This window comes from Solenopsis invicta, chromosome 12, assembly GCF_016802725.1.
Source record: "Solenopsis invicta isolate M01_SB chromosome 12, UNIL_Sinv_3.0, whole genome shotgun sequence".
Classification (NCBI taxonomy): domain Eukaryota; kingdom Metazoa; phylum Arthropoda; class Insecta; order Hymenoptera; family Formicidae; genus Solenopsis; species Solenopsis invicta.
Genome location: NC_052675.1, coordinates 4,659,723 through 4,673,585, shown reverse-complemented (window position 1 = coordinate 4,673,585; position 13,863 = coordinate 4,659,723). Strand labels below are relative to the sequence as shown.

Here is a 13,863-nt window from a genome sequence, read left to right as displayed (position 1 = left end):
ATAACAAAAACTTGCAAAATCGAAAAGTACAACGTGAAGTTTCTAGAATTGCATGGAGTGAAGCAGTTGACGTAACTTAATGAGGTAAAAAGCGCGTAAAAGTTGAAATTTTTCCCTTCAAAATGCGCTTTTGCAGAACTCGATACGATAATTTTTCGGGAAGTTATGCCAATTTATAGAAAAATAGATTTTTACGAGATAATAATGAATTATGAATTGTAATGCCGTTATCAATGCAAATCACTACAATTCTGTCCAGAACATGATGTTGGTTTGAAAACATATTCGTCTGTGCGTGCGTGCGTGTGTGTGCGAGCGTGCATGCGTGCGTGCGTGCGTATGTGCGTACGTGCGTACGTGCGTGCGTGCGTATTTATATACTACAAGGATAAGAAACCTGTGGTTTCTCTCCAAACACTTCTTGTGGTGTGAGTACGCGCGCGCGCGCGCGCAGACACACACACACACACACACACACACACACACACACAGAGAGAGAGACGCACACACCACAAGGAGTGTTTGAAGTCTTTAAATACTGTGGAATTGACGAACCACGTGTTTCTTATCCTTGTGGTATGTAAATACGCACGCACGTACGCAGGCACGCACGCACACGCACGCACGCACGCACGCACGCACGCACGCACGCACGCACGCACGCACGCACACGCACGCACACACATGGATATGTTTTTAAACCAAACCAAACGTGTCCTGGACAGAATTGTAGTAATTTGCATTGATAACGGCGTCATTACAATTTATAATTTCGAACTCTTACGCGCTTTTTACCTCATTGAGTTACGTCAACTGCTTCACTCCATGTAACTCTAGAAACTTTTTATTTTTCGATTTTGCAAGTTTTTGTTATATCATCGGTCATTAGCAAATTGATTATGTCACTTAATCGGCATTAAAAGTTTCTCAAAGTACAGGCTTCAATCTTTATTTTTATTTTTGAATCATCCCCGTATCATAAATATTTCTGGTTTTACAAGCATTTAAAGTTTGGTAAATATTTCCTAAATTTTTGGTGTACCGTTTTTTTTGCTGGGTAGTGTATATATAATACAACAGTTTAGCTATCTGTAAAACCTTAACATAATATTCGCCTGATTAGAATTTTCATACATTGAAGTGAACAAAACAAAGGACCAAAATTAAATAAAGTTTCACAATCAGTAAGATCAAGCACATTAAATACGAGGCTGTGACTAACTTAGCTACAGTTTTTTTAACCAACAACAACAGTTAAAAACAACATTTTCTTTGCAACATATTGCATCTCATGTAAATGCAATGTCACATAAGATTCATGTGTCTCCTGAAGAATTAACTGTGAGGTAATACCTCTAGATATCTTTCATAATATTTCTCTAATTTGAACAATGTTGTCATCCCAAAAGATGTATAATATTTGTTACAATTGGGAGATCGGTTTGGTCTACCAATGTTAGAAAGGTATATAGAAAGGAATTGTGTTGGAATTCATAAAGCACATTAAACATAATATTTTAAATATAGAAAAAATATACATATGGCAATCTGAAATCAATCCATATTGATCATGAATGATTTGTTCCGCAGCGGCTGTTCGGTTAATATTAACAACGATCTTATTGTTGACTGGTTACGTAGTACTGAGTGGTTTGTCAGGGAGCATTCCAACATTTTGTTTACCAGAGCAGATAAAGGTAATATAACCGTGGCTCTTGAAAAAAACGAGTAAGTTAAAAAAATGAAAGATTTGCTTTTTGACGAATCTACGTACGTGCGAGTTCCTGTTGATTCAGTTAAGAAATTAACAATAGAAGTCGATACTCTCCTCTCTAAATGGAAGATTAATAATTATATCAACCAACAGACATATAGAAGAATTCTAACAACGGACGGCATTTTGCCGAGAGATTATGGCTTACCAAAAATACACAAACCGAATAACCCTCTTAAATTAATAATTTCTTTAATTAATAGCCCACTATATTTTTTAGCTTATTTTCTACATCAAATTATTTATAATAGTATTCCAGAAACTCCTAGCTTCATAAAAAATAGTTACCATTTGGTTAACAAGCTTAATGGTTTTGTTTTGGAATTAAATCACCTATTAGCGTCGTTGGACGTCGTGTCACTTTTCACAAATGTCCCAAAAGATTTAGTGGTGGAAAATGTCACATTGAGATGGGATTTGATGTCAGAAAATACCTTCTTTCCGTACAATGAATTTCTTGAAGCAGTAAATTTAATAATAGACTCTACCTTTCTCAAATTCAATAATGTTTGTTATAAACAAATTTTTGGTTTGCCGATAGGATTTTCGTTGTCTCCCACATTAGCAGATTTAGTTATGCAGGATTTAGAGCGTACTGCGACTGAAAGTCTTCCGTTTCAGATACTTTTTTATTATAGATGACATTTTATTAGCTGCCCCAACAAACTCATTAAATGTTGTGGATGTTTTTAACTTTATACATAAACACTTACAATTTACAATGGAGATGGAAAAAAACGGAAAAATTAATTTTCTGGGTACGTTGTTGATTAAATCCGACAATGGCATCATTTTCGATTAGTACCGCAAACCCACATTCTTTGGTAGATATCTTAATTTCTTTTCTAATCACCCAGTGTGTCATAAAAAATGTGTTATTTTTAATATAATAGATAAAGTAATTTCATTATTACACCCACAATTTCACCAAAAATATCTCATACAGGTAATTAATACCGTATTGGATAATAATTATCCGTTAAATTTTATATTTGCAATAATACAATTCAGACTGAAACACTTTTTTTATAAAAACAAAAGTGAGGAAAAGAAAAATCATATGAGATTTTCCACGATCCCTTATATAAATTTGGTATCCGAGAAATTTTTGTTTTTCCCTTTTAAGTATGATTGTAATGTCGCCTTCACAATCCCGTACAAACTTAACAAATTTATAACGACGGGAAAAGATTACATTGATAGTCTTTCTTGCAATGACGTAGTTTATAAAATCAATTGCAAAGATTGTAATTCATCTTATTTGGGACAGACAAAACGCCAATTAAAAACAAGAGTCTCGGAACATAAGCGGATATCAAAAAACCCAGTTCTCCTTCGGTGATTTCTGTACATTGCATCGAGAATAATCATGAACTTGATTTGGAAAACATGGAAATTTTTTACAAAAAACCATCTTAAGTTAGAAGAACGATATCTGAGATATTACATAGGCTGTGTTCCGTTTTTACTGGCAGTGCAGTAAATGTGACGTCATGACAGTACATTGTCACAACTGTTCCAATATTATTGCATTACTGCCAGCACTGCTATAGCATCGTATTTCGGAACAGCATTGCAGTAGCCATATTGCACTGTAGTTACCTCACCTTGGAAGCTGCAGTAGTCACAGTGGCAATATGGCTACCATTCATGACGTCATTGATGTTACTAGATGCTGTCGCAGTGCGCTGCGTACCAATAACGGAACGGATTTTTCACCACTGCCAGTACTGGCAATTATATCGGAACACAGCCATATTAAGAAACAACAAAAAAGACTCAACAAACACAGTGATATCGAACTCCTTCCCGAAACATATGTTCCTATTCTCGATCGAATTTCCCCTTCTTAAGTTCTTCATTCCTCTTTCTTCTACTCCTCATACGGTTCGACGAGACTTTTTCGTTCGGTCAGTATTATTTGTGTTTGAAACTGCCAAGATGTCCATCCCATCTTATAATGCTAAGACATAGGTTTTGGAACTTTGAGGTATATTGTTGCTAATTTTATTTCCGGTAAATATACGAATAGGGGAGGCAACCTCGATAACCTTGACCTTTACATATGTTGTCAAGGTCATGACCCTAAGTAACATCCAATAAATTTTAGCCGTCGCTCGCCCTTTGTTAAAAAGTTATAATCATAAAAAGTTTACGAAAATTAAAAGTACTAACTACACATATACTCACATATACGTATACATACAAATGTAGTACAGAGAACGCGTGGGCGGAAGAAGGGCTCCGCCCCTCCCCTTGCACCCCCTTCCCTCAACATAATTATATTTATGTTTGTATAAATCATTCGCAAAATTTTGTTGACCCAGTAACGGGCTGCTATACCCAAAATATTGAAAGAATATAGCGTGATATGCAATGTGATATGCGTAGTGCAATTCCTCAATGTGAAATACCTCAAAAGCACTATAAATTTTATTTCGCCAAATTTTTATTTAAAAGAGTTTATCCTTTTGATGATAGAATTGATGCATTTTTTTAAATTATAAAAGATATGTACCCACTTAGTAATAATACTGACGAATAAAATATGTGTATAAAAGTAAAATTAGTAAAAAAACTCTGAAAAACTCAAATATTCACATGTAGTACAAAGAACGCGTGGGCGGGGGAGGGGCTCCGCCTAACCTAACCTAACCTTATTTTAGTTGTAATTTGGTCAAGGATATCCAATCGACCACGTTGCAATATTAGATTTAAAATTAAACTAAGATATAGTTAGGCATTAAGTTAGGTTAGGTTAGGTTAAGAAAAATAAAGGAAGGGGGCGCAAGGAAAAGTTCTCTGTATCACACGTAAAAATTTCTTTTAATCCAACCCATAATTTCAAATCTAATATCTCTACAAATTTCGACAAAAATAGGGGTATAGAGGAAGGGGCTCTGACCCCCCCCCCCCGCGTCCTCTGTACCACATTTTTATGTGTGTATGTGAGTATATGTAAATATATGTGAGTATATATGTAGTTATTGCTTTTAATTTTCATAAACATTTTATGATTATAACTTTGTAACGAAAGGGAGCGACGGCTGAAACTTGTTGGATGTTACTTAGAATCATGACCTTGACAACATATGTCAAGGTCAAGATCATCGGGGTTGCCTCTCCTATTCGATATATTTACCTTTCTTTCCTTTTTTATATTTCTATTTTTATTTTATTTTATTTATTCACTTCGCATTGTCCTCTTTTACAATTTTATAATTCGTGACTTGTACAGCTCAATTTTATATTTTCTTGTTAATTTATTTTGTTTTGTTTATTATTACAATTTTATAATTTTTTGACATGTACAGCTTAATATTTATTTATTGGTTATATTTTCTTGCTAATTGTTGTGTTTACAATTTTGTTAACAATCAATTCAGACCGATGTTCCGAAACTGGTGTCTTTCACACGTTTCTTGAGGCCGCTCTAATATGTTAAGACACGTGAGATTGATTAAAATGTAAATCACGGTATTTCATAGTTCTCCATTTATTTTAGTAAACTTTATTTAATTTTGGTACTTTATTTTGTTCATTTTAATGTATAAAAATTGTAATCAGGCGAATATTATGTTATGGTTTTACAGATAGCTAAACTGTTATATATACAATGAAGAAAACCGTCATTAAAAGGTCGAAACGTTACCATTTATTTACCAATGTGTTTTGATTTTTGCACACAACATCTAGCGCGGCACTTTAGCTTAGTTAATTTTCGTTAATTTATATTATTACCTGTACCTTCAATTCAAAAAAAGTTACACAACCCATGCAATTTATTTTAATCTATAACATAGAATTAAAATAACATAATTGTTATTCTTCCAATCCAAAAGTGGTTCAAAAAACTCAAATTTTTGTCCATAATACAGGATTGAAAGAAGAAATTGAGTCTCAATTCTTTCAATCAAAAGAAAATTTGGCGGGTCATAAATCAATTTTTTAATTTGTAATATATAATTAAAACAAAATTATTTCAACATTATATAAATTTAAAATTTTCTTTTAAATTATAAAATATAAATGTAAAACTTTTGTTTTTTAAAAAATTAAAACGATACTTTTAAAAATTAGAAATCAATTAAACGTATAAATGTGACGACGTTGTTACTCGTTTGACACAATATTTCGTCGTCCGTTCACGGCTTATCTTTACCATGAAATGATTGTTCCGCTCTCACATTGAAACGCAACAAAATTAGGCGCCAGACACGAGAGAGCGTGCTGCTCTTCTCTAAACGCTACACACAAAAATTGTTAACCTTTTCGGTAGTGCGCCCGCTATATGGCGTATGTCACCAAAGCGGTGCGCCCGCTATATGGCGTAAAGTATTAAAAAAACGTGAAAATCATACTGTTATCACTTAAAGTGGTATCTAGAGGTTTTTTTTGATCGCTGATTGCAAATTTGACATGAAAACAAGCAAAAAACTTGCAGATTTCTACAGAAATTGTAGTAGTAGTATTAAATTATCCCCATCATTAATATAATTTTATTATGATTCCCAAGTGTATCGGAAGGAGACTGCAACGATGATTTTACACTTCATTTTTGTGTATTTTAGTTTGGTTTTATTTTATTTTTTACTTGTTATTTCTTTTTATTTAATTTTTAATTTTTAATATTTTTAGTTTTTACCTTTTAATTTTTTTATTTTTATTCTATTATTTTTTATATTTATTTACAGTATTTATCGGTAGGTAATGCAGCGTATGATTTCAACACTGTATGTTCATTCTCTTTTTGTCGGGTATTCACTTGAGTATTCGACGAAGAAAGAATGAGTATTGAATCATACGTTGCGTTACTTACCAATAAATACAAAGTTAACTTTTTTCGAACTTTGATCCTAAATAACTTCTGAATAGGTGAACGTATCGACTAGGGATTTATGGCAAATAATTTCTCTGTTTATACTCTTTCAAACGATATACTACAATATAGAAAATTCCAAAATTTTTTGACTGCCGTTTTGGACTACTCAGTTTGGCCCCCGTCTACCACTAAAAAGGTTAAGCGATTTTTCTTAGTTGTGAACAGCTGTGAAGCTCGACAGCACCGAAATTCGACAACTCAGCTGTTAATCGGCAGAGACAAGGGAGAGGGCGGTCGGTGCTGGGAGATAGAATGCAGGGGATCGAGAGGTAACTTATAATGATTAGGTGGAAAGTAACAAAGAAATATAACAATACGAGACGTTTAAGTATTAAAAGGGGCTTCTCGTAGTCACATCATTCTTTCTCCGACCGCTCTATTGCTTACTTGACAAGCGCAAAGACGGCACAAAACAATCATACACACTGAACGATCGCGCCAACGGAAATGCGCTTACTCCCGAGTCGGAAGGATGCAGCATCTGTGTCGCGCCCCGTGGTCGGACCGTGTGACACTTGTGGCAGACGACGAATGCAAGTCGTTGCACCGTCACAATGCATATTAATGTATGTACTTGTACCTAACGTCGTACCAAAAATCGCCTAAATAAACAATAACCGAACGAATGCCAGTTATAAATTATTTGTACAATCTAGAAAACTGAATTTGATAAAACGAGAGCTTTACGTGTTCTTTTTTGCAATATAAATTACAATTTTGACTACTAATCATCGAAGAGTGGATCCTGCGTGCGGTGGGCAAGGAAAATATGCGCTTATTCGCCGAACTTTACTAATTTTTAAATCGTTAACTATTGCGAATAATAAAAAATGGTAAAGGACTTTTCTTTTCAGTATGACTTGCTCTATCAACCCATGAGAGCATAGACGGTGATTTTCTGACACCCTGTATATGTCACATTGATATTTCAGACCATGATATTTAAGAACGATCAGAAACGATATTTTTCGCTCCATAATACTGACCGGTATTTGTACGAATGTCCCATTGTTTAGTTGAGGATACGAATACAAAGGTACCACAGGTACGGAGCCATTCTTCAAAAAGATCGGACCCTGAATAGGCGTGACATGTGTATTCGTCGGTATGTTTTGATCCTCGTCATCGTAGTAATCATCGAAATCATCGTCGTAGTCCAACACAGCGTGAATCGAAGTTTTGATATCCGGACCGACGGAGCTACCATCGTTAACTCTCTTATATCTGTAAAAAAATTAAATAGAATATCAATAATACGGAATATTCTCGATTCACTTGCAAAGTTGGTACAATATGACGTTAAGAATTTTCAAAATATAGTTTAGTAAACATCAAGTAATAATAATAACATTAATATTAATTTATTTTTACTAATTGCGAAACTATTTTTTGCAATAAAAAAGTCGATACCAAATTTCGAAGTAAAAAATACTTATCAAATTCCATGTATATACTGCGACGTGGCAGTTTTTCCTGTCTCGCCACTTCATCTCTCCGCTTACGCGAAGCGCAAAGTTGCGCATACGACCGGGCCGGGCACTGAGCGAGAGAGCGAGATCTCCGGCGGGACTGAATCGCGTGTATGATTTTATTTTATTTATTCGTGACTTATTTTTATGTTAAATAGGGTACCTTATCAAACATCGCCAGAAAGCAGCAGCGGCGAGGAATGTCGGTTGCAGTGAGAAGAAGCGGAAACGATTGTCTAGGGCCGACACGTTTGAAACCGCCGACAAAAAGTGAAAAATGCCGAGCGTGACGAAAGATAGGCGCCGCGCGAGAGAAGCTTGCGAGATGTGCAAGTGAACCGTCAGGCTATAGCGGACGAACGGCCAGGACGAGGATCGTCGGAAGCCAGCTGACCATCCGAAAAGACATCGGCGGAGGATCGTCGCCGGACAAGTATGCGGCTACCGTCCGGGGAGACGGCAAAAGCGGCAAGGATTTTGGATGCCGAAGGGAACTGCACAACACCTGCGGAGACTCGTCACTGCGCGGTTGTGATGTCACGACTAGATAAGCCGCTGATAGGCCACGCCAAGGACATCGCGCACTCTGTGGGAAGGGTCGCGCCTATCGATCCCGCATTGAGCGCGATCCTCCTGGCTTTTGCGTGCGACCCGGCGATCCGTATGCGTGCTAGAGTAAGCAATTGATATCGGCCTAAGCTATCGGAGTGCCGGCTATTGGAAGGTGTGCCAGGCCTGGATGAGTCCCCGCAGATCCACGGAACAGAGGAGAGACTGTGCCGTTGACGAGGTTATCCTTCTAAGCGTTGTGTAAAGCCACGAGCTGCCCGTGCCAACTCGCTCATGTTTTGAGGTGGAGCCATTGATGCGCGAGTGCGTCCGCCGCGTGGCGATTGAACGCATCTTTTTCGTGTTTAGTGGGCAATCTACCTCAAGCACGTTGTCGAGCCACCCAGCTGTCTGCTGCCGCGTTTTACGTTAGCTGTCCCGCCGTGGAAACTCGCGGACGATCGGCTTCCCGGAAAGCCGCAAAGCCCTCGCACACGTGCGCAAGTTGTACGCACCCGATCCGCGGTCGTGATCGCATGGCCGCTGGATATACCAGTGCGTCTTTTTATAGCGCATTGTTGGAGTAATTTGTTCTGGTTCACGACGATTGCGTTATCGTCAGCCTGTACCTTTTCGTGCGTTCATTGTAAAGGAATCTCTTTTGCGGAGGCTTGGCTATGTTGTGTTCTCGCGCTGTTCTGGACCCGAGCGATTGGCTATCGTGTTCGGCGCGTGATTAGCCTCGGTAATTTCGATTTGCAAAACTGTTGCGAGCGATTTAAATGGGCTTTTGCGTTCTCTCTACTTTTCCGCCCACATTTTGCGTAATTCTATTGCTTTATCACTTCTGTGCATCCGTTTCACTTTTTTTTTGTACGTCATTTCTATCATTTATTATATTACTTTTCATGCCTGTTACATCAGCCTAACTTCGCTTGATTTCTCGCCCACCCGCCTCCTTCCGTAAGAGAGCTGCTTCGCCCCTGTCTCCGCATCCCTGCCCCTCTATCGATTAGAGGAGCTAGCTGACCGCGTGTGAGCGACGATTTCGCGTTTTTGTTTAAAGTCCGTTTTCGAACTATTGTGTCTTGGCGTTAATTATTGTTTCGCGTTGTATACCGAACCCAGTGATGCGACCGGTAATCGTGTCTGGTGCCCAATTTCTTGATTTAGCGCAAACATGAATATCGGTACTTTTGTCGTTCTCGCGCGCGTTTTGCGTATAATTTCTTGCCCTTGTTTCTTGCCTCATCGCGTATTTCGCCGTAGCTCTCCGGCGTAAGAAAAATACGTGACAATACATGTTAATGTTAAGCTACAATGAAATAAGCATTCTTTACGTCTAACTATATATTTATGACAGATTTATAAAAATATAAATTGATGTAGAAATATAGGCCAAAATAACGAGCAATACTGCAAATTTAATGGATCATAATTTTAATTTTTTAAAATGTTAACAAATATCAATCTCTGGACTTATTTCGATCAAACTTGATTTTCCTCAATCGATATACACAAACAAGATAAATAATGAGTCATGTACACATCATGTACACAAACAAGATAAATAATGAGAATATTCGAGTACAAAAGAAGTATAATTACACATATTAAATGCAAGACTTATTACAAATAATTGTATTTACTCAGAACGGCTGACAAAATAAAAACCATAATTACACAGATATTGTTAATGCAAAGTTAATGGTAATATCCAGCTTATCATCGTTATTTTTAATTATTGCGGTTCTAATGTTATTTTATACGCTTACAATGCGTGATCATAATATCTAATGTTGTTATAGCCGTTGAAATTTGAATTTCGTAAAACAATTGTTAGGGTCACATACTTCATTTTTGTTAAAACAGTGAATAGACTTAAATTATAGAATTACGCGTTTATTGTCTTAGCTCGATTTCGAAATTTGCAGAAGAAAGAACATTGTCCCAAGACATTTGTTATATGTCGGAAGAATTAATATAGGAGAGACCGAGGCTATTAAGAACACTGTCTTGTATTCATTAAAAAAAAAGTTGGACGGCTTGAAAGATTGAACCTTTCCCTTCAGAATGCCCTTACAGACGGAAATGTATTAGCTTTGAATTACATATAAAAATGTTGACCAGTGCCAAGTGTTTCGAATATCTCCGAGCCCGAGGTAATTCAAAGGTAGTCCGGGGAGGAAATAGGAAATATTTTGAAATTTATGTTTTAAGATGAAAAAATGTAAAAAAACTTATTGTTAAAGTTTTGTTTTATTCAGAAAAGGATATAGAGTATTATGAAGAAATGTTACATACAATAAAAGAATACAAACGCACAATAGAAAATTTTATTGCTTTAGCCTTTTCGAAACAAGTCAGGGATTATTCTTATTTCGTGTAATTACATCTGTTGAGTATTAAATTGTGTATTTTAGTACATAGAATGCAAATTTGAAAGAAAAAAATCATCCGAACGACGATTCGACGTTTGGTGTTTCGAATAGTCCTGACGTCAACTGTGCATATTATTGCGTATGATTTACAAAAATAAACACCATTCACAAGGAGTGGGCAAGATCTAAAATGTCAAATGAGATGAATCATAGTTCATTCGAAAGAGGGGAACAAGTATATTAAAAGTGTAAAAGGGTTAGTGTGAATGGACCTTATTTTTTAAGAAAATTGCAATTAAAGTTTAACATTGAGATGTTTGTATTTTAAGTACTAGAATTTCGAAGCAGTATCCAAGAAAGCGTTGTGGTTGACAAGCTAAGTGCTAGCGTTACATTTTTTCTTCCGCGGCGGACTGGGTTCAAATCTCCGCAGCATTTTTTTTAAGTCCTTTGTTATTAAATTTTACTATTACATTATCTTTAATATTTTTTAAATTAGTAATAATGTATTTACACATAATAAGATTAAGCAATTTTGTATTAATAGAAAATAATAAAAATATATAATAAATTATTTATTATAATAAAACTATTTATACAAGTAAATAATTAGGCCTTAACGAACAGATTTATTTTGAAAAATAATACACTTTTAGAGTTTCTACAATATCATAAATTATAAGGCCATAACTTGCTCATAACTAATTTACTATGGTCTTATAATTTATGATATTGTAAAAACTCTCAAAGTGTATTATTGTTCGGAATAAATCTGCTCGTTAAGGTCTAATTATTTATCTTTATAAGTAATTTTGTCATAATAAGTAATTTATTCAATACTTTTATTAACTTTTTATTAATAAATAATTGCTTAATTTTATTATTATATGTAAGTACATTATTATTATTTTTTTAATTAAAAATAATGATTCCCTTTTCGGGATACATGCTTCAACGGAACTTTCTTAATATATTATTTGACAGATTTGTATTTCATCTTTCTTCTTCTTCTCCCTCCTTCCTCCTTATCCTGTTGCTACCCTCTTATTCCTTTCCTTCACCACCCACAGCATCCATTCCACATTTGATCCTTCTTCTTTTATTATATCTTTTTCTTTTTTTTCCGTCTTTGTCTCGCGGTCTCTCAGCACGTGTTCCCACGTTTCCTCTTGTTGATTACATAATCTGCATTTTCTATTTTCTTCCTTCTCCCAATATCTGTTTTCCCTCCACTCGTTGCAGCATTTGAATCTAGCTATGGTTTTAACCTTTCTCCCTTTTCCTTCAATCTCCAGAAACTTTGGCCTTTCTTCTGTGATCCATCTTTGGTACTCCTTCGCCGATCTTGATTCTTCTATCTTCCTCCTCCTCTCCACTCTTTTTTTCTCTCTCATTCTTCCTATCCATTCTTCTATTATATTCTTTCCTCTATCTTCTCTTGTTTCCCATTCCCACTCTCCGTGACCTACATCTTCTCCATTGCTCTGCCCCATCTTGTTCTCTTCCAATATTCCTTTTCATTTTCCCTCCTGCACTCTCTCAAGATCAAATTTTTAGTCTGCCTCTTCAATTTTTCTTGGGACTTTAGTGCCCTGCTTCCTGCTTCAATAGTGATGTTTTCTATCTTTAACTCCTCTCTCACGATGTATCCTGGAGTACTTCTATCTAATCCTAGTATCCATCTCATGAATCTCTCTTGTATCTTTTCCATTTCCTTTCTTTCTTCTCAGCATATTTCCATTCCGTACATGAATATATTTTTAAACAACACGTTAAATATTATTAATCTTCTGTCTACATCGACGCCAAATTTCCTTTCTCCAATCCCCCAGACCTGTGCTATTGCTGCTGCCGCTTTTCCTCTTATCTCTTTCATGTGCGCATCATCCTTATTGTTTTTCATGAAAGTGTATCCCAAATATTTAAACTTTCTTACCTCCTCTATTTTCTCTTCTTTCTATTTCCATTCTTTTCCATTTATCTTCTTGTCTCTTTTGCTGAAAACTAGTATTTTTGATTTCCTTACATTCAATGTCAATCCCTTCTTGTCAAAAAAACTTTTCCAGGTTTTTCAAGATCCTTTTTATCTTGCTCTTCGTTTCTGATATGACTCCTAAGTTGTCTGCGTAGGCTAACATATATATTTTTATCCTCCTTGTGACAGTTCCTCCTTTTCTCTTTGCGCTTAGGTACTCTTCGATGTCTGCTAAAAAGAAAATGAATAACAACGGGCTTAGTGGGCATCCTTATCTTAATCTTCTTTCTGTCCAAAACTTTTCTGTTCTTTTCTCTCCTATCTTAACTCTGCATGATGTTTCTCTGTATAACTTCTCCACTCTTTTCACCAGCTCCTCGTTTATCCCTGTCTCTCTTAACTTTTTCCATAGCTTCTTTCTATCCATCCTATCAAATGCTACCTTTAGATCCGTAAAAAACACAAACATTTTGCCTTTTTTTAAGAGTTTTTTCTACTACTATCTTTAATATATAAATGTTATCCATTCCGCTTCTTCTTTATCTGAATCCCGCCTGTGTTTCTAGTAGCAATTTCAGTCTCTCCATCTTTTTCTTAAACTTTTCTTCAAGGATCATTGTGAATATCTTGTATGCCGTGTCTATTAGCGTCACTCCTCAATAGTTCTCCGCTTTGCTTCTTTTTCCTTTCTTGAAAATTGGACATATTCAGCCTTTCCATCCCTCTGATATTTCTCCCTTGTCACTTATCCTTTGCAGAATTTTTCTCAACCTTTCCAGCGTATCTCTGTCTGCCTACAACCAAGCTTAATTTTCCAGTCCATCTTCCCCCGC

General features: G+C 35.9%; 1 protein-coding gene across 6 annotated transcripts in view; it reads right to left on the bottom strand.

The window, feature by feature from the left end:
• The window catches only part of LOC105206053 (protein spaetzle 3), a 141,510-nt gene that overhangs the window by 34,400 nt on the left and 93,247 nt on the right, over positions 1 to 13,863 (bottom strand). For all 6 annotated transcript variants that reach the window (XR_005575957.1, XR_005575956.1, XM_039455680.1 and 3 more), the window contains one exon: positions 7,643 to 7,880. Coding sequence is in view for 4 of the 6 variants with exons in the window: in XM_039455680.1 (XP_039311614.1) it covers positions 7,643 to 7,880 (238 nt within the window). In the remaining 2 variants the exon portion in view is untranslated. The remainder of the gene's footprint in view (positions 1 to 7,642; positions 7,881 to 13,863) is intronic.